At 41.2% G+C, this 21940-nt stretch overlaps 1 protein-coding gene across 2 annotated transcripts in view; it reads left to right on the top strand.

Moving 5' to 3' along the window:
* Window positions 1-14403, top strand: part of VPS13C (vacuolar protein sorting 13 homolog C) — a 116826-nt gene extending 102423 nt beyond the window's left edge. For both annotated transcript variants that reach the window (XM_060282438.2, XM_060282437.2), the window contains exons 72-83: window positions 60-199; window positions 657-738; window positions 1087-1200; window positions 2210-2285; window positions 2506-2669; window positions 3904-3949; window positions 4265-4388; window positions 4858-4972; window positions 9967-10058; window positions 11029-11152; window positions 11388-11477; window positions 12654-14403. In XM_060282438.2, coding sequence (XP_060138421.2) covers window positions 60-199; window positions 657-738; window positions 1087-1200; window positions 2210-2285; window positions 2506-2669; window positions 3904-3949; window positions 4265-4388; window positions 4858-4972; window positions 9967-10058; window positions 11029-11152; window positions 11388-11477; window positions 12654-12755 — 1269 coding nt within the window. In that variant the 3' untranslated portion in view covers window positions 12756-14403. The remainder of the gene's footprint in view (window positions 1-59; window positions 200-656; window positions 739-1086; window positions 1201-2209; window positions 2286-2505; window positions 2670-3903; window positions 3950-4264; window positions 4389-4857; window positions 4973-9966; window positions 10059-11028; window positions 11153-11387; window positions 11478-12653) is intronic.
* The last annotated feature ends 7537 nt before the right edge of the window (window positions 14404-21940 follow it).

Here is a 21940-nt window from a genome sequence, read left to right as displayed (position 1 = left end):
GTAAAGCTTGACAAGCAGGTACCCAAAATATTAATTTATATCCACTTCTATCTTGTTAGTTGCATTTGAGCCTTTCTTTGGGCTCTGGTGGGGAAGCATCTGATACGGGCAGAGGAGAAATGATAGCGATCCATTCTGTGAATCTACTATTGAAGAGCATTGGGGCCACTCTTACAGATGTAGATGATCTAATATTCAAGTAAGTGGATGAAGCAAACGTTTATCTCTTAAGTTCTCTTTCTGGGTTCTTGTTAGGCATTTGCAGTACTAATTATTTTTAACCACCCTGTCACTACACATGTTCATGCTTCTGGAAACTTATTAGAACAGTATTGGGTAAACATGGAAAGAGGGCTGTATGAATGGAGAACGGATACTCATAAAAGTGGTTAAGAGAACCTGCCGTGATGTTACCTGCTCAATCACATCTCAGGCTTGATTTTTCTGCCATAGGCAGCTTGCATTCTCTTAACTTCAGCTCTGCATTTTTTACATGGGGATAATGCCAATCAGCTTTACAGGGTTATTCTATAGATGAAATGATGTACACGAAGCACTTCAAGAAGAAAATACACTGTAAGTATTTAGAAGTTTTAGACATTCTCAGCAATGGGAAAACATCATTCTTCAGATGCTGATTTGATGCTTCTTTTCAGGCTTGCTTTCTTTGAAATCAAGTATCAGTTTTACAAAAGAGATGAATTAATGTGGAAAGTCATCGGGCATTACAGAGATCAAGTAAGTCGTTTGCCCTCTGCATAATTTTCTCCCCTGTATTTCCAACTGAACTTATTTGGATTTAGCACATCATTTCCACATGAATTCATGAGGCCTGGAGCTCAACTCTCTTTGCCCAGGAGGCATTAATATTGCAGTGTTAAATTGTAGTTTCTAAGCAATGACACACCCTTTGCATTGTATGTGTGTATGCGCGCGCGCACACACAGTAGTACTGCTGTTAAGCTACCATTAAATAGTGTTTGTTTCTGACATGCATAGATTCTCATCCTTTTAAAAAAACAAACCTACCCTGAATACTAATTATTTCTATTTTGTGTTTCTGTGTTTGTTTATTTTATACCTTAGTTCTTGAAGCAGGTGTATGTTCTTGTGCTGGGTTTAGATGTCCTGGGTAATCCCTTTGGCTTAATCAGAGGTCTGTCAGAAGGTGTGGAAGCTTTCTTCTATGAGCCTTTCCAGGTATGATGTCATTGTGCCACTGGTGTCGCAGGTTGTTGGTTTCACTGGATTTCTTTCTGAAACATTCTGATATTTTATTTTGATCAGTAGCAAAGGATTTGTAAACTGACGATTTCAAAAACTTGTCTGTTGAATATAACTATTTTAGGAAAAAAAGAACAATATATATACTGGCTCCAGTAACTATATTTTGTGGCTCTCTCTCTGTGTGTAGCCTGGTAAAACTGAATCCAGTCCTTTGCTGCTGCTCCTGACCAGCTGATGAGGGCCACTGTCAATTTTTTGGAAGGGTTGTGTCAGTAGAGCTTGACAAGGCAGAAATCATGAACACAGCATCCATCTGTATGCATGTTTCTGTCAGGAAATGGCCTACTCACGAGTAGGACCCTGGCAGAGACACATGCCCGACTGGCATGATCCCTGTTTCCTGGGTGATCGTTCGGGAGCTTCATAAGCATTCTCCAGCCTGAACAACACAGCGACTGGTGCCAGGAGACACCAGCACACTCTTAGCATCTGCAGAGGTTTGCACAGTTGCGTAACAGACCACAGCAACTCAGCATTTTGGCTAAGCTAGTTTATTTACATACACACGGAGCTCTTCATCATGGCTCCCTCTCTCTAGCTTCACAGACAGCAAAGAGAAAGAACAAAGGAACAACAGTCCCACTTAGGAACACAGTAAGACAAACATCCTGTCTACGTCACATCCTGTGGAATCAAAACACATACAGTCATATGACAGATAACAAACCTATGACTGCACACGGGGAATGGATCTCCCAACAGTTTCCTCATCTAGCTTCCGTACACATATTCCAGCTAGGAGGCACGCAGCTAATTTAAGTGATCATGGCTTTTGTCAGAAGTGACTTCTTTCAAAAGTTCAGTATTTGTCATAAGATCTTTTTGGAGCTGCATAAAGCCACAAATGATGGAAGCGTGGAAGTGGTGTGGCTGTGTAAAACAAAACAAAAAACCCTCAAATGTCTTTTTCATCCTTCATTAGGGAGCTGTTCAAGGACCTGAAGAGTTTGCTGAAGGTTTTGTGATTGGTGTAAGAAGTCTGCTTGGCCACACCGTGGGTATGTTGAACACTTCACAATTTTCAGTACATGCACAACCTAAATGTTCATGCAAGAGCTGACTATGTAAAAAAATTACTGTCCTGTTCAAGATTTGGTCTCAACACTCAGCCAGTACTTAAATTGCAATGGATCTCCATAACAGTGCACCTTTTTTGTTCTCAACCTTTTTCTTGGAATGGTCTTGGAACCCCATAACTTTCTTCTACTTGTCTGATAGGCGGAGCAGCAGGCATGGTGTCTCGAATAACTGGTTCTGTTGGGAAGGGTCTGGCTGCTATCACTATGGATAAAGAGTACCAGCAGAAGAGAAGAGAGGAAATGGGTCGTCAGCCTAAAGATTTTGGAGACAGTCTTGCCAAAGGAGGGAAAGGCTTTCTACGAGTATGATGCTTAGATATTTTCTGGACTTCTGTGTGAGAGTAAAAGTGGATAGATGAATCTGCAATACAGGTTTTTCTGTCTATTAAATTGAGCCTAATCCATGTGAAATATGCAGCAAGGTTAGGACATCATAAGTGGCCTTCTGAGCCCGTTTGTGACTTGTGTTTATGTGTTAATACAGTGGTACCTCAGGTTAAGTACTTAATTGGTTCCGGAAGTCCGTACTTAACCTGAAGCATACTTAACCTGAAGTGAACTTTCCCATTGAAAGTAATGGAAAGCGGATTTATCCGTTCTAGACGATGAAAAACACCCCCTAAAACAGCATTTTAACATGAATTTTCCTGTCTAACGAGACCATTGATCCATAAAATGAAGGCAATAATCAATGTACTGTACTATAAAATAAATAAGACAGCATCGTAGATGAAAAAAAAAATACATTTACAGTTGTACCTCGGGTTAAGTACTTACCCTGTTTCTCATATTTTAAGACATACCCATAAAATAAGCCATAGCAGGATTTTTAAGCATTCAAGGAATATAAGACATACCCCGAAAATAAGACATAGTGATAGGTGCAGCAGCAATGCCGGCCGCGGCAGGAGGAGGAGGAAAAAAATAAGACATCCCTTGAAAATAAGCCATATTGTGTTTTTTTGAGGAAAAAATAAATATAAGACATGTCTTATAATATGAGAAACACGGTAATTGGTTCCGGGGTGCCATTCGCACCCCGAAAAGTACTTAAACCGAGTGGCAGTAGCGCGCATGCGCGAAGTACGCAGAACACTTCGGCGCACGCATGAAGTACACAGATTGCTTCTGCGCATGTGCACGCAGCCGAACCCGGAAGTAAACACTTCCGGGTCCGCGAAGTACTTAACCTGAAAGTACTCAACCTGAAGCGTACTTAACCTGAGGTATGACTGTAGGTCTTTGACAACTATATCAACTGACCTTTGACGATATTGTTTCAGTGTTTATTAATTTCTGTGTGTATTTAAGACAATGTCTTAAAAATATATAACACTAAATTGTGCATGTTGGACTTTGTGTGCCCATTTCATTACTGTGATATCCCTGGTTGGGCAAGTTTGTGAAATGGCCCCAAGAGAGACTGCTTTGAATATTGAGGTCCAAAGACTGAAAGTAGAAAACTTAGAGGACAGTGGATGAAATTAATTTGTAGCTTTTTTTATTTTGACTTGCTGTTCTTTCTATTTCCTTTAAGGGGGTTTTCGATGGAGTGACTGGGGTCGTCACAAAACCTGTAGAAGGTGAGCTCTGATATCCTGACTTGGGATGTTGAGGAATTTCATAGTTTCAGAATTGCTAAGTAAATTTTTTTAATGCCATTTTATTCAAATAACACCTACTATAGTTCTAACAATATTAAATAGTTGGACTAATAACCCTCAGGGTTCCAACTCTATAATTATATTATTCTATAAAAAGTGATATTTTAAGTAGAGAACCAACACTCCTTGTGGAGGAATTACCGTATGTAACTAGCAGAATTGTATACTTTTGAGTCTTGAAACCTAGCCTTTTGCTAGAAGATGCAATTATGTTTTATATTCTTATGCTGGAAGGTGCCAAAAAGGAAGGTGCCGCTGGCTTCTTCAAAGGGATCGGGAAGGGTCTTGTTGGTGTTGTGGCCCGTCCAACAGGAGGTGTCATAGACATGGCAAGCAGCACATTCCAGGGGATCCAGAGGTAAGAGGGACGGGGGTTGGACTGGTAGCAACCATTGAGAAGCCATCTTTCCAGTTTCCACCAAATGTGGTTCAGGTGTTGGTGGGACAGAAAGAAGAGCATCTGCTAAAGATTTTTAAACCAGGACTGACTTGTATAAGAGAATGTGATATTTCAGATAATCTGGTTCCAAGTCATTTCAGGGCTTAACTAGCACTTTGAATTGCATTACTATTAGTACACTACATGCACCACCCTCTTTTTTCTTTTTTTGAAAACTCAGTTGCTTACGAGAATTCAGTTTTGGAATAACAACTTCTTTAGTCTTTTCATTGTCTTGAAAGCTTGAACTGATTCTTGTAATAGTCAACTTGCATGGGAAACAGTATGCAAAGACTCTGTTTAATCTGTTTAATCCTGGAATGATTTTAAAAATGAATTTACGACATAGAAAATGGAAATCTGCATTGTCCACAATACTATTTGACAGGGTAGCGGAATCAACTGAAGAAGTATCAAATCTCCGTCCTCCACGTCTCATTCGTGAAGATGGCATCATTCGGCCCTATGACAGGGGTGAAGCTGAGGGGTATGACTTATTTGAGGTATGCTTTGTCTTATATCCCAGCTTTAACGGTATTAAAAAAAATCATAATAAATGTATTTAAAGTGTCCAAATATTAGTGGCGGAAATTTCACCCACAAATACCTGAAAATATTTGTTTTGAAAAAAAATATGTGAAAAATACTCCACATCTGAATCATTGCTTCTGTCTGCGGGTTTTGTATATAATGTTCCCAGGTGTGATCAATTTCTGATGGTTCTTTACTTTAGAGCAGGCATCCCCAATCTTCGGCCCTCCAGATGTTTTTGACTACAATTCCCATCTTCCCCGACCACTGGTCCTGTTAGCTTTGGATCATGGGAGTTGTAGGCCAAAAGATCTGGAGGGCCGCAGTTTGGGGGTGCCTGCTTTAGAGCTTGACTATTCATGAAGGGGTCTATATGTGTGGCAGAATACATTTCCAAATTCTGCACCTTTGTCTTGAGAGTTAAAACCTTGCATCCCACAAAGGATTCAGAATGTAGCTATATTTAGGCTAGACTTGCTCTTGCTTAGTTTATTGTTGGGAGCTGACTTGCTATCTGCATCATGACACCTTAAGAACATGATAACTGGCATTTATTTGTGCCTGGGAAACAAACCTATGCGAACTGCAGCCCAGGCTAACCTGAAACTTCATTTCTCACACACTGTTGGTTTATTGGAAGGTTTTTAGTCACCAAGGAGATTGCTTTTTACAACACAAGACCAATGTGGCATAGTCAATAGATGTGTTGGATTTGGAGTGGGGAGACTTGGGCTCAAGTTCTTGCTCAGCCAAAAAAAATTTGGGGTGGCTTTGGGCAAGTTCTTCTTTCTCATCCTAGTCTGATTATGAGATTCATGGGATAACGTCAGTGCTTTTTTTCTTTAAAAAATATTTAGGGGTACTCTCATTTTGACTCAAGATAATCACCATTTTATAGTTCAAATCAGGGAAAATAAATACTGTACAGTAAATGGACAAAAGTACAAAGATTCACAAAATGTTTAGGGGTATACGTACCCCTGTGCCCCCCCCCCGGAAAAAAAGCACTGAATAACTTTACATATGCCCTTCTGGGCTTGGAGAAAGAACATTGGAATTCAGAAATGATGTAGAAGCATGTATTATTTTATTAATTTGCCTGTTGCTTTTGCTAGGCTCTTTAACAGTATTAAGCATTATTATAGGGTGATGTTTTTATTTCCTTTAAATACATGTAATTTGATTTATGCATTGGCAGGAAGCATATCTCATGCTGATATTTGGGGAGGTTGGATATACATTCACAATCTCTTTTAAGCCAAAAGTGAAATTCCATTCAAAATAGGTACCCATAAACTTAAAGATCAGTTCTTTTCCTTATTGTCTGTTTCCTTCCTATTCATTACTTCCAGCATCTGATCAGTTTCTAATGTATTTCTTCTTTCTTCCTCTCTCCCACTATGCTTACGCAGCAACAACTGGAATAATGGAGTCTACGGTTTCCATTATCTTTATCTATATTTAATCATCTTTGTCTGCTTTGCTGTATCTTAAAATTTAGGGCATGATTCAACAAGAATCCATCACATTCTGTATCTTCCCACAGAGCCTCTTTCACTGGTACTGCCTACTTCAAATGATAGGAATGTATTTATTTTTATCCCTGAAGTTAGCCGCACACCATGAAAATTTTCCTTCGGATGGTGGTGATAGTTAACAGAAGTGGAAAAGAGTTTACACCTACCGTATATTTTTTAATGTGCCAATTATTGCTTTATGCTTTTCTATAATTAAGAGCCAAGAGAGATCAGTGACAGTGTAGCATTGGCTAGTTGAAGTGTCAGCATTGTATATTGGCATATATATAAATACCCTGTTTCCCCGAAAATGAGACATACCCATAAAATAAGCCATAGCAGGATTTCTAAGCATTTGCACAATGTAAGCCATACCCCGAAAATAAGACATAGTGATAGGTGCTGTTCTGGAGGGCGCCAAGGAAGAGGCGAGGCTGTACGTGTAATAAAAAAATAAGACATCCCCTGAAAAGAAGCCGTAGTGTGTCTTCTTGAGGAAAAATAAATATAAGACAGTGTCTTATTTTGGGGGAAGCACGGTACTAAAATAATTTTGTTCATGTATAGCTAGCTGTTGCAAATTCATGAATATGGGCTAGTCTTTCATGTTTCTTTATTCATACAAAAGAGGCTGGATGTAGGATGTTGAGCGACTGTCTGCTTTTCTCTCGGCACACATAGACCTCAGTGAGAGGGAAGCTGGCAATCCCATTGGTCTGATGGCAGCCATCACTGCTCTCCTAAAACCAGCCTGAAAAAAGCACACCTTTCTCTTCCAGCATCAGCAACTCTGATGGGAGGAGAGGAGTGAGGGTCAAGCTAAGAGTGACATATTCCATATTCTCTAAATCAGAAACCTGTGTGAAAGTTGTATAGAAACACCACTTTAAAAAAATTCTACTCAGATTGTTGAAAAGTGATGTTGATGCCTTGGTGCTCAAAAGCAGCCATTTGTTTTAGTTTATCAGTATTTTCTTTTAGGATTTTTTGGGTGATGCTGTTTAATATAAATATTTCCATAACTATATAACTATATTGGAGGTGATAAGATATGTTTGGAGACAGTGTAACTTTAGTGTATTGAAACATGCTGTGAAAAAAAAATATTATAGGCATGCATTTTCTTCTTGAACAGTAGATGCCTGCTAGATTTTGTTAAATTAAATTAAGAAATGTCCCATATGCTTTAGCAACAAATATGAAAATAATTGTGCTCCTTAAATAAATAAATAAATTGCCTGTTCGTGTACTTCTGAGTTGCTCTCATGTGGCAACTCATGAGAGAGCCTTCTCTTTTCTGAGAAATATTTTCAATAAAAAAACAAAACAAAAAGCAGTATTAAATGTGAGATTTAATATTGGTGCTCAAATGTTTAGAGTAATTTATTTTGTAATTATCACAGAATCTTTGTGCAAATATGATGCCATGCACACTTTTTTGCAAGGATTTTGGGCTTAACTTCAAAGAACATTTCTTTAAGTGTATTCGCCTGTGTGTGTGTCCTGTTGCTTTAGAGCAGCCTTACCCCTCCCCTTCTGTGCTGGGTTGGACTGATGGGAGTTGTAGTCCAAACCATCTGGAGGACACCTAGTCTGGGTGCTTCCTTGCTTGGGAGGGAAGGAGTCCCAAAACAAGCAGCATTCTTGACCATTCTCTGCTGTTAGCATTCTGAGCTTCATTATGGTCTCCCCCCTTTTTCTCTTGCCAGCCCTGCATTGGTAGGTAGCTGTTTCTTACCCCATCCCTGAGTTAGTGGGTATCTGTTTTTGATCTAGCTAACATTTCCATAGCGCATAAGCTACTCAATACCTCTTTTTAAAGGGCGGGGGAAGAGATCAGTTTAGTCCTGAAGACCCTTGCAATCCTGAATCAGGTTGCCAAATGAATTGAGGTATAAGGTGGAAAGGATGTCTTCACGCAGGACATAGAAAACACTGGCACTCGCTCCCAGGGGAGGCAGTGATGGCCACCAACATGGGTGGCTTTAAAAGAATATTGGACAGATTCATGGAGGAGATGGCTCTTGATGGTTACTAGCCATGATGGCTCGGCTCTACCTCCACAGTCGGAGGCAGTAACGGTTCTGAATTCCAGTTGCTACAAGCCATAGGAGGGGAGAGTGTTCCTGTGTTCTAGTCCTGCTTTTGGGTTTCCTACTGAGGCATCTGATAGCCACAGTAAGAACAGGATGCTGGACTGATAGGCCATTGGCCTGATCCAGCAGGCCTGATCCTTCTTATGGAAGGAGGGGGGGGGGACAAATGGAGCTGAGTGGTGGAAGGCAAGAGTTTTATGCAACTCATGGAGCTGCATGTTGCAAGATGAATATTAGATTACAAAAGGAAGAAAAAGAATTGCTTTAAGGAAAATTAGTGGTTTATTTGATGTTTGAATAATAGCAGATTCTGTTACAGAATCAGGCGTTTATTCATAAATGTGTACTTTGCCTTTATATTATCTTAGTGTGCTTTCGTATTATCTTGTATCTTCGCCTTCTTTAGTTTTTAAGAATTGTAAAATGTAGTTACAAATTGCTTATCAGTTAATTCAAGGATTGCTGACCTTTTTTGGGTCCCAGGGCTTCTTCCAAGCCTAGTTTCATTGAGAGAAGGGGACCCTGCCAGTGCCAGGGAGGGCCTCTGTAGGCACAAGTATGCCTCCGCATGCCACGCTGGCATCTGGAGCTCATAAAAAACAACTCTGTACAACATAATGTTTAGTCAGCTGGGACTTCTGGTTTTGATCAAACAAGTGCTGCTATTCCCCATTTTAGATTTGCAGTTGAATGTGTGAACTCCACCCCCTCCCCCAATTTTCCTTATTGCGACTTTTCAGAGATTTTATAACCTGTATGTTATAATGATGTAATCTTTTTTCTATGATTGAAAGAAGTACTTCTAGACTGGTGGCAATAAAATTATGACATGGAGAAAACGAAAGCTGGAGCCTGTCTGAATTGATGTTGAAAAATACAGAATTACTACATTCTTCCTCTTAAATTGACGAACCCCCCCTTCTACTTTTGGGTAGCAGGCTGTGCCCTGTGCACTTCTCTTTAAAAAAAAAAACCAACAACAACATAATTTAATGTATTTTTCTTTTTGTCACTTTGGATATTTTATGCACTCATGTCTTGCTCAGGTCAGAATGCCAGCAATTTGGCAAATGGATTATTACACAGATTGCTAAATTTAAGGGGGGAAATCTTCATTTTTAATGAATATGGGATTCAGTTCTGGACTCTAAAGCACTATGCAAATTGACTATCTCCCCCCAACACTAAATATGCTTTCTTGGGGAGTGGGTGGAAGGGTGGGCATGATCCACTTGGAGAACTCCCTTTTCTAGAATTCAGTCCAAGCCTTGTAATTGTTACCTCGTGTGGGTTTGAAATTCCAACTGTGACTAGAAATGTGTCTTTTGTTTTTTCGCCCTCATCCTGCTCCAGAATTCTCATATCAAGAAGCTGGCTGGAGAAAGCTTCCAGTACCACTGTGCTGTTCCAGGGAGCAAAAAGGCGCACATTGTAGTAACCAACAGGTATTCTTATTCTTGTGCTGACTAAACCAGAGGAATTCAGCCAGTGTTGGGGGGGGGGGGTAATTCATTTGGTCAAACCAATCCTCACCTAATCAAAAGGCAAACACTGCCACTCTCTGGAGAGTTAATATTGAGCCAAGATTGTATTGAAGGCCTCTGTGTGAATTTCCTCTTTCCTCTTTGCTTGCAAATTAAATTGAATTGTATGTAGGAGGAAGCACATCTCAGTGGTAGAATTTCCAGGATTCTGGTTTTTTGTTGAGGCCATGGATGGTGATGGGCTAGGCTGCCTCTTTTCTAAACCTGGTCTTGCCTCAGCCACTGCCCCCCCCCTTGCCTATGAGCACCTAGAGATCAAACAGTGGTACTCAAGGACTGGGTTAGGTTCTGGGGCTTCCAGTTGCTGATCTCTACTTGAGATCCAGATTCTGCTGTACTGAGGCCAAGTCTAATATGACTTCTGTCTCATGATGCCCATATAAGGTCCAGGAAGACTAGTACCTGTGCTTTTAAATAGAGATGTTATCCAGGATTGAATCTGGAACCTCCTGCATGAAAAGCAGCTGCTTTCCCACAGAGCTCTTTTCCAAATTGGATATTAATGTACATTCCTCCTTGGTCACATGCCTTCATTATCTTTTGTTGAAAGCCCACTCAGCTTTGCTTTTGGGCAAAGGTTTTCTCATTGAAATATCTGCTGATATTGATAACACTTCTCTCCACACTATTTGTAACACAGGTGCAAAAGGGCTTATTTAATCTGCCAATTTTAGTCCAGTCATAATTTGAACAATTTTGTGGCCAAATATGTTTAACTTCTAATATGCTGAAGTTGAAATGTATCTTGTGTCATGTGCATGGTCCACAAAAGTAGATATTTCTGTACTGTCTTAGGTTTTGTGAGTGTGCCGAATACTCAAGTTTTTTTTACTAAAGATAAAATATTGACATGTTTCTGTCTTCATCTTAGGAGAGTTATGTTCATAAAGGAGGTAGAGATTTTAGGGCACATAACAACAGATTGGGATTATTCATATGAAGACTTCACACGACCACCAGTTGTGGATGAAAACACACTGCAGATCTTTGTTAAGGTAAGAGGAACAGATCCACAGTTGTTCTAGAAACAGTAAATGAATACTTTGGTGTTGGGTGTAATCTCACGAACACAAAATAGAACAGGGAATAATGTTATGTCTAATTTTCTTTTATAAGAAAATTGTGACCACAGCTGGGCCGTAACAAAGGTGATCTGATTATGCTCTTTTTAATAGTGGAATGTAATAACATTTTCACAGTTATTTTAAATTGTTCTGGTTTTTCTAACAGGACCAAGGGCTGTTAACATTTCACAAGAGAGAGAACTCAGGACAAGAATCAGTAAAGAAAATCCAGCTCAAGAATTCAGCTTCAGCAAGGGTAATTATGATATTGGAACTAGTACTACATTTCCAGTGTAAACATATGGCAGAACGCTGGTCTTCACCACTCAGGTGCTCTTGTTTTGAACTTCAGTGCATTTCCACCAGTGTCCTGGTGCAATGCTTTTCACTGCAGTCGGCACCTAGATTAAGATATCTCCACCTTCTTCAATGGCCTTCAGGTTAGCGTTCCTTCACCCTTGAAGTTCTTTCCTCAAGAAATTGGAAGAAGGGAAGAACTCCTTTTCAATCTCATGCTTGAGTACTGGTCTTGGAGAATGGAGTGTTTGCCTCCTTTTGTCAGTATTTTTTTAAAACCCCATATTCCCCTACCCACTCTGTGGTTGAGGACACTGAAGTGTATCATGCTAAAGAAGCAGGGCCAAGCTCTCTTCCTTGGTTGTCAGTCCCAGTAGCAGTTGTGGCCTATCTGACCACACCTTGATACTACTGGACTTGCCTTTTCAGTGGTGGTGGAATTACTAATCTTGCCAAAAAGCCACCCCATCCTTCAGTTCCTTCTGGAATATTAATTGAAAAAGAGCAAGGTACAATGTGAGTGTTAAAGGCAAGTGGGAGAATAAATTACAAGAAATGGGAAAAATTGTTTTTCAGGGTAGGGAGGAACAAATGTAAAAGAAGAAGCCTTCTGCACTTTGCACCTCTGGATCAGCAAATTCTGCCTAAAATAGGGAGAGTGAATGACAATACCACCAGCAAACATCTGTACTTAAGCTTGAAGAAATCTGAGCTATGGAACGCCTTGCCACAAGAAAAACATTGTGGCAAATAATGTAGCAATTTCCATCTTTGGAAAGTAATGTCAGCCAGGTGATTTTGCCCAGTTTTGTCTCCATCTGCCACTGTTTTGTGACTGGCTTTGCCATTTCACTACTAATTTTGTGACTGGTGGGATTTGGTAATTTTCAGCTGTTTCAAGTGGGCTCTGGAGGTTGAGAATCCCTGCACTAGGGCATCTTAATGATTTAGGCAGTGTCTCTTACAGACTCTTGATTCCATGCCTCTCAGGCTCATTTAATTTTTTTGTTTCTGGTTGCTATTAGCTTAGCCAAGTTCAAGTTTTTGCATCTCTCCAAGAAATATTCATTCAGTTTTTCCATGAAGTCTTTTGTGAGGTTTGGTGGCTAATAATAATAATCTGTTTGCTTCCCAGAGGATCTGTCATGCTATTGATGAAGCTCAAGCAACAAGACATCAGCAGAAGTTGGTGAAACAAGCATCTTTAAAATTATGCAGACCACAGGAACCATCTTAATAACAGTAACATCTTTCATTCATGTGGCCTTTCAGAGAATGAATTTTATGGAAACTATGTAGATACATTCATGCCTGGTGATGCTCCGTTTTTGGTGGGAGATGGAGGTTGAGCTGCCTAGACTGGCCACCCCAAAATTATTATTTTGACATATTTGAATGAGGCCATAATTGCAATATTTAAATGTCGCAATTTCTTTTCCAGAGATAAATAGAATTATATCCAATCATTCCGTTCACTTTAGTTGACCAAAATTAGTAAGGTCTGCTTAATAAGAATCTTAAATGAACATTTGTTTGAGCAAATTAACTACTCCGTCCTCTTCTCAAATTTACTTGGTGTATTGAGATAAGTTTTTAATGTTGGGAAATGCTTGTGATAGCAATACAGATTCTCTCTCTCTCTTATAACAGAAGGCAATGTGTTTTCTATTCAGAGTATATTTTCTATGTTTATTCAAAAACTATTCATGTTGTTTGTAATGTAAACATCCAGAAATGACTCAGGAACATTTCATTTGGTGTTCAGCTGGTTTTGTAGGCAGTATAATACAGGAGTTCTTTTGATTCAGGATTTCAAACCCATTTCTGACTGGCCATTAAGTGAGTTGCACTGTAGGAATCATACCTGTATTAGTAATGACACCTTTATTTATGCCAGCTAATGAACAGCCTCTCATTACATTTAACATTGCATATATTTAGGTTTTAAAATAGATCACTGTTTGGGCTGAGATGATTGGCACATTTTATGTATGTTCAGAATATCACACATTCAGCAAAATGATTATGTGTAAATGAACAAATGGGTTTAGGAACATGGTGAGCTTCATACAGCAAACTATATAATGGTTGGAAACATCCTGTTCTGAATTCTGGGCTGCTCTTCAACAAGGCACATGTGCTAACGCATTAAGAGTTCTCTGTTTACAGGAACTTGTGTGCACTTTTGCAGCTGGGGTACTGTTCTCGTTAAGCAAGTCTTGTTTGCAGACTACATAGTAAATCAAGTACTTCTACTGCCTTTTTTAAACAAATGAAGGACTTTGCTATCTAAAATTCAGTACTTTTTAAGTCTGTCCATTTGTTTTTCTGTAACGTTAAGTCACATATTTTGCCTTTGCGAGCATTTTGCTTTACGTGCCCCTCTTAATGCCCGTTTGCTTCACTTTTGGTTAGTTATTCATGTACTTGGCCATTTTTGGCCACACTAATGCAACATTTGTAGTATGTGGAATTATGATTTATTGTTCTGGAATTATAGGCTGGCAATTAATGATTAAGGATTTTAAGCAAAACAATTCAGATTTAACATATATCTGCCTTGATCGTAAATGGGGTGCTTTATGTGAGTCCATATCATGGGCAAAAGAAGCACACTGCCAAATACTGCATATTGCGGAAAGCACATTTGGGGGGCCCCCCGTAATTGTCTTCCTTGGGCAAATTCTTATATAGCATTGCTCAGTTACCTAGAACAGTGGAAGACACAACCCTTTATGACTGGCTCATTTGCTAGCAGATAAAAGCCTTACTTAGCTCAGTAAGTGTGTCTTGGCCAAGGGTCATCTAAATGGTACTGTTTGTCTGCTCTTTATTTCTGTCATTATGTGTATATAATATTGCCAAATAAAAATATTTTATATGCAGCTCATTGTGGCTTTCATGACAAGCGGTTGATGATATTAAATAGCCAAACCAATAGGCAGCCAAATAATATTGAAATAAATTGCACTGTGAACTTTAAAAAACACACTTTATCTTTTCATCACTCCTTCCTGTTGAAGGTTGTGGCCCAAGAAGAGAGAGGAAAATACTTGAGGTAAACTACTGGCTGTGCAGGTGGTGTCATCAGGAAGGATTTGGCTTCCTGGATCATGGTCTTCTGGTGAGAGATGGGCTGCACCTCACAGCAGTTGGCAAGAATGTGTTTGCCAAGAGTCTTGAGAATCTGATCAGAAGAGCTTTACACTAGATCTTGATGGGGAGGGAGAAAACAATATGAATGACAAAAGAGCACCTGGAAATGGGGATAGTAGCTTCATTGTATATAAAGGATGTGTACACTTGTGAAGAAATCCCATGACATGAAGCATGAAAAACAGATATGGGTGAAAACTAGGAGAGAAACAACCGTAACCTTACTGTGGGTGTCTGCTATAGACCACCAAGCCATTCTGAAGACTCAGATGATGCCTTAGTAGAGCAGTTTACCAAACATTCAAAAAGGAGAGAAACAGTAATCATGGGGGACTTCAACTTCCCTGATATCTGTTGGGACTCAAACTCTAGCAAGAATGTAAGGTCTGACAAATTCCTCCATTGCCACGCTGACAATTTCATTTCCCAGAAGGTGGAAGAACCAACAAGGGGGTCATCTATCTTGGACCTGGTCCTCAACAATAGGGAGGAACTGATTGATGAGGTGGAAGTGCTTAGAAACTTGTGATGAAGTGATCATGTTCTCCTGGGTTTCAGGATACAGCGGCAAGGGAAAGCTGAGTGTAGTTGGACGCGCACTCCGGACTTTTAAAAGGCCAATTTCAAAAAGCTTCAGGAGCTACTGGGTGTGATCCCGTGGTCAGAAATACTCAGTGAGAAGGGAGTCCAAGAAGGATGGGCGTTCCTAAAATGAGAAATATTGAATGCCCAAATGCAGACAATACCAGCAAAAAAGAAAAGTGGGAGACATCTAAGGAAACTGGTGTGGCTGCATAAGGAGCTTACAGAGGAGCTGAGATTAAGAAGGGCATGTTTAAGAAATGGAGGAAAGGAGAAATCACAAAGGTGGAGTATATATAAGTAGCCAACAGTTGCAGGGGAAAGGTCAGGCTGGCTAAAGCTCAGAATGAGCTCAGAATTGCAAGAGAGGGTAAAAATAATTAAAAAGGTTTCTTCGGCTATGTTCGAAGAGGAAGAACAAGCAAGTGGTAGGTCCTCTGCTTGGGGAACACAGAGAAATGTTATTGCGTGACAGAGAAAAGGCGGAACTACCTACTTTGCCTCTGTCTTCACCCAAAAGGAAAGTGATGCCCAACGTGGTGATAAGAGAATAAATGATGTAAGGAGGGAGCTGCAGCCCAATATAGGAAAAGGTAGTAAGGGAACACCTAGATACTTTAAATGAATTCAAATCTCCAGGGCCTGATGAGCTACATCCAAGGGGACTAAAGGAGCTTGCGGATGAAATTTGTCTATTACAGGCTTCCTCAACCTCGGCCCTCCAGATGTTTTGAGACTACAGTTCCCATCATCCCTGACCACTGGTCCTGCTAGCTAGGGATCATGGGAGTTGTAGGCCGAAAACATCTGGAGGGCCAAGGTTGAGGAAGCCTGGTCTATTATCTTTGACAATTCTTGGAGAACAGGTGAGGTCCCTGCAGACTGGAGGTGGGCAAATGTCCCCATCTTCAAAAGGGGGAGAATGGAAGACCAGGGATGCTGTGATTACTAAGACCCAGGATAGGTTTCTCAAAAAAAAAAGTCATGCCAGATGAACCTCATTTCTTTTTTGATAGAATTACAAACTTGGTGGATCGGGGAAATGCTGTGGATATAGTGTATCTTGATTTCAGTCATGCTTTTGACAAAGTCCCACATGATATTCTCACGAGGAAGCTGATAAAATGTGGGTTGAACAAGGTGACGGGTGGATTTGTAGCTGGTTGACTGACCAAACCCAAAGAGTACTCACTAATGTTTCCTCCTCATCCTGGGGAAAAGTGACAAGTGGGGTGCCGCAAGGTTCTGTCCTAGGCCCATTGTTTTTTACATCTTTATAAAGGACTTGGATGAAGGAATTGAGGGGATGCTCATCCAATTTGCAGATGACACCAAACTGGGAGGGGTAGCTAATGCTGCAAAAGGACAGAATCAGAATTCAAAATAACTTTAACAGATTGGAGAATTGGGCACAAGTTAACAAAATGAATTTCAATCGGAACAAATGTAAGGTTCTGCATTTAGGCAGGAAGAATCAGATGCACAAATATGGGATGGGAGACACCTGGCTTAGTAGTAGTACATGTGAAATGCATCTAGGGGTCTTGGTGGACCTCAAGCTTAACATGAGTGAACAGTGTGATGCAGCAGCAAAAAAGCTAATGCTATTCTAGGCTGCAGCAACAGAAGTATGGTGTCCAGATCAAGGGAAGTAATAGTACCACTCTATTCTCCTTTAGTCAGACCAGACCTGGAATACTGTGTCCAATTCAGGGCACCACAATTTAAGAAGGATGTTGACAAGCTGGAAAGTGTGCAGGGGAGGGCAACCAAGATGATCAAGGGCCAGGAAACTAAGCCTTATAATGAGTGCTTGAAGGAGCTGGGTTTAGCCTGGAAAAGAGGAGACTGAAAAGAGATAGGATAGCCACCTTCAAATATCTTAAGGGCTGTCATATGGAAGAGGGAACATGCTTGTTTTATCCTGCTCTTGAGGGCAGGACTTGAACCAATGGCTTCAAGTTGCAAGAAAGGAGATTCTGACTAAACATTCAGAAAAACTGAGAGGTGGTGGGCTCTCCTTCCTTGGAGGATGTTAAGCAGAGGTTGGATGGCCATCTGTCATGGATGCTTTAGCTGAGATTCCTGCATTGCAGGGGGTTGGACTAGAAGACCCTTGGGGTCCTGTCCAACTATAAGATTCTATGATCTGTCCCACAAAGAGCCGTGGTTAGGGCTTACTTCTGCCTCTCTCCATTTTCTCACAAACTTTCCTTTTGCTTTCCACAAGGTGGTAGTCTTTCCACACTATTGCAGCAGGGTTTTCTGTAGGGTTGTTAGAACAAGGTCTGAGAGTTTGAACAGAATGCACAGCACATTACCTCTGCATCTTCAGGAAGTCAAACATTGTAATTACTAGTAAAAGTTCATCTTTGCAGGGAAACGGTGAAGAAAAGGGCAACATGGCCACTCAACCCTCACTTTAACTTCAAATCTGGTTAGGAAGGATATGGGCCTTTGCCATCTGCATAAATATTTTCTAAACAGGACAAAATAGTCCGTCATGTGTGTTATTTATGTACTGTGCATGTGTGTTTGTGCATGTATACATACTGTTAATTGTCACCGCAAACACTGACCGATGAGAGACTGCAGAGCTGCCTCGGCTTCCCTAGGGCTCAGTTTCCTTGAAATGAAGGTCAGCAGAGACTGTACAGTGGTACCTCGGTTTATGAACACAATTGGTTCTGGAAGTCTGTTCATAAACTGAAGCGAACTTTCCCATTGAAAGTAATGGAAAGTGGATTAATCTGTTCCAGACGGTCCGCAGAGTTCTTAAACTGAAGCGTTCATAAACTGAAGCGAACTTTCCCATTGAAAGTAATGGAAAGTGGATTAATCCGTTCCAGACGGGTCCGCAGAGTACTCAACCTGAAGTGTACTTAACCCGAAGCATGGGTGAAATTGGTTCCAGAAGTCTGTTCATAAACTGAAGCGTTCATAAACTGAAGCAAACTTTCCCATTGAAAGTAATGGAAAGTGAATTAATCCGTTCCAGATGGGTCTGCGGCGTTCGTAAACCGAGGTGTTCATAAACCAAGGTTCCACTGTATGTGGTTTCATTTACACATGTATACAACTGGAACATAGGATAGAGGACATCAGCACATAAGCACCCCCATAGATTTTGATTTCCCATTCGGTTTCCAGGAGAGTCCCACCATGCAGCACAGAGCAAGACATGCCTCTGTGCCTGCCGGTTTGCACACACAACAAGTCTGGCTATTGTTCTTATTGCTAAGACCACATTGCCTCCATCCAGGTGAATGCCTACCTCTCTCTCCCTGGACAGCAGCATCACTTTGCTGTAGCTGTTGCAACCAAGCTCATTCTTGGAGAGGCTGCTTAGGGCACTTTGCTGGCCTGCCAAAACCATTATGGTACCTCAACAAAGGAATGCCCACAAATGTGATCATAGGTTGGGAAAGGAACCCGTGTGTATTATCAAGACTGACTCCCCCCTTGAAAAAAAACTCATAACAGTACATAACTCGGAGTGCAGTAAGAAGAATTTGCAAACTTTTCTTTTTAAACAACTGGTTGTCTAAAGAGCGTGGTTTGTGGATTAAATTACTAGACCCAAGGAAGAAAAAGTCAAAGCAATAGGGCAATACTTCGCAATAATATTGTATCATTATCCACTTTCACTCTAGGTAGCCTGTTATTTCAAAAGCTCAAAGGCAGTTTTTCATAGGCTGCAGAATAGTGTACATAACATGACTGGACCAACCTGAGTTTTTGCAACAAAAAAGCATGCTTTTTGAGTAATAATCCCTTGTAAAGTAGAACAAAGAGCTCTGTGTAACAAAATGACTTCTTTTTCATAAACTGGGAGCAGCCTGATGAAAGTGACAGACTGGATTAACAAGTGCTTTTATAAAAGTGATAGCTTTAAAAAGATAGGAGAAAAGAATCATAAAACTAATTTGGCTATCATGTTTATACAAAATAGACCTATCCTCCATGAATGTATCAATAAGTTAAAGCAAATATACCTGTCAAAGCCAGATGCTGACAACAAAAGAATATGGGATAGCCGTCTCCATCCCATGGTTGTGAGTTCCCAGAGGTATTCAGCTGATTCATCAACCTGGGAAGGTAGTCCATCTAGAAAGTGAAAACTCTTAGCCTAAACCTTACCTGTTTTGCAGGATAAAAAAGACTAAAGAGTAAACTACACAAATCTGAAGTGGAGTCCCTAAGATTGTTCAATGGCACATTGTCTGCCTCCTTCCGGCAACTCCTGCAGCCAAGCTGGTGCCAAACATAATGTTCTGCTTTCCTTTGGACCCCATCAGCCAGGGTTTTGTGCCCCAGGTGAAGATCTGTGACTGTTCAGCTACTGTCCAGGAACTGTGGATGGGCAGCTTCACAGCCTCTGGCTTTGCCTCCCCCTTTATCTGAAATGGGACTTGAACCAGGTCGCCCTTGAAACTGAGTGCTGTCCGCGTGACAGCCCTTGAAGTGCAAGGTCTGTTTTCTGTATTGCACACAGACACTCTACATTTTCCAGAGGGGAAGCTGCCTTAGAACAAAGAGTCTTGTAGCACATGAAAGACTAACAAATTTATTAAAACAAAATAATTCCAAAAGACAGTCTGTGGAAGCTTATCTATATATATAAAAATACAGGCATTGCATGCGCAGAGGTAACAGCCTTTCTCCATAACCGCTGAACTGTAATTTAACAAATATGGCCACAACGTTCCATGCCCATCAGTGAGGGATCTGGCATAATTTTTTCCCCCAAAAAAGCAAACCTTTCATACCTAAAATAATGATTAAACACACAAAAAAGTGGCGCCCAAATTAGACCTCACCAGCAGAAGCTCTGAAGACTCCATCAGCATCCAATAGAAAGGCAGATCGCCCACTGCTGCCTCCAAAGCAACGCCACCAGATGACATCACAAAATCCCACAGCAACCAACTGAAAAGAGGCCTTTTGCAGCAACAAGGCCCAACCAACTGAAAACAGGCCTTTTGCAGCAACAAGGCCCAACATTGCCAAGTGGAGGTTGGGGTCTGCCTGGGGGGGATGGGGGGCCGAATAGGGGGCAGGATTAGGTCAGAACAGGGTGGGGGGAGACACAGGGATGAAACCTACCCTTTCCACAGTATCTCGCCTTGGCTTTGCAGACTAGGCTGAGTGGATTTAGGGGCCTGCCTGGGTGCGGGATGGGGCCCCCCCGAATAGGCTGCAGCATAGAATCAACTGAATATGGGCCTTTTACAGGCCCGTGCCTTTGGGTAGAATAAATGTTGTTTCAAATAACACACGTGGGTAGGGGAGTCAGGGTTGGGACAGGGCAAAATTTTACAGAACACGTGCATTTTGGAGAATGATTGTGTGCAAAATGAACGAGTCACAGGGATAACCCCGGGGGGGGGGGTGGACGGAGGAAAGGAGGGAAATCACAGGGGTAAGTCGGGGGGGAAGAGGGGGCATGGTCATGGATCAGGACAGAGTTGGGAGATTCACAGGGATGACGGAGGGGGATGGGGGGAATCACAGGGATAAGCCGGGGGGTGAGGGGTGAAGTGGGGGAATCACAGGGATACATCATGGATCGGCACAGGGTAGGGGAAATCACACAAATAACCCACAGCAACGCATGGTAGGGCCAGCTAGTGCTATAATAAATTTGTTGAGCCTTTCAGGTGCCACAACACTTTTTGTTACATTAAAACACACACAAACAGCCCAAGCAGCTGTTCTTCATGCCTCTTCCACTTAGGGAGTGTGTGTGCCATCCATAAATATCCAGGTGGAGATCAAAGGATAAGTGGTGGCGTAATTCATTATGTATGCTTTTTATTGCATATAAAATTGAGGTGTTGTCTTCCAGGTCAGTGCTCCCCCTCCCCACCCAAATGGAGAGGGGTATGTTTGCAGGTGGGGGGGGGCTTTTATAATTCAAGCTGTGTTCATTGCAAGTCCATGTTTTCATGTGAACTCTGGAACGGAATATATTTTATTTTTAAAAATTGTGCCTTGCCTTTATACAGTATTTCAAAAACATTCAAGGCACCAGGCAAAACATAACAGTGGGATCAGTACCAGATTATAAAAGTGTGGTTTTTTTCATAAACCTGCCCCCCCATCTAGTAAGAAACAAGCACATATAAAGCAGATGAAAGGAAATAGGGTGATATCAAAAGCTCTGGGCAACAGGATGGACTTTACTTAGTGTCTAGAGGTGAGAGAGAGTGACCACATGTGCACAAATGGCTGCCATTGGGACACCACCACAAAAAGGGCTCTCTTCTTTGGCAGCAATATAGGTCTATGTCCTGATTTCACTGTCGAGCTACCAATTTTCAACTTCCCATCAGTTCAGAAGTACCTGTCAAATGCTGATACCTCTGTCAGAGACTCTGGGTGTGGCCTGAGGCTCCCTACATTAAATATATCAGTGCATCACAACATGGGCAGGGGGCAGATGCCCCCCCCCCCCAAATCAAGTAAATCAATGCAAATATTTAACTAAATGATGTTCTCCCCTCCTAACATAAAGCAACCCCCCCCCCAAAAAAAACCCCCATAAAGCCTGTCTATGCCCATGCACCACAATTGTGATTTGAAATCACTTTCTGGGCCTTCCCGACAGCTGGGAGAAAGTGCATAAAATAGTTTTTCTTTTTAAAAGTGGGCCAGCCTTTGGCCTGCTGGAGTCCCAAATTT

Source organism: Zootoca vivipara, chromosome 13 (assembly GCF_965207765.1).
Source record: "Zootoca vivipara chromosome 13, rZooViv2.hap1.1, whole genome shotgun sequence".
Lineage (NCBI taxonomy): Eukaryota > Metazoa > Chordata > Lepidosauria > Squamata > Lacertidae > Zootoca > Zootoca vivipara.
The sequence above is the reverse complement of the archived record's forward strand: the minus strand, read 5'-3'. Positions and strand labels throughout refer to the sequence as shown.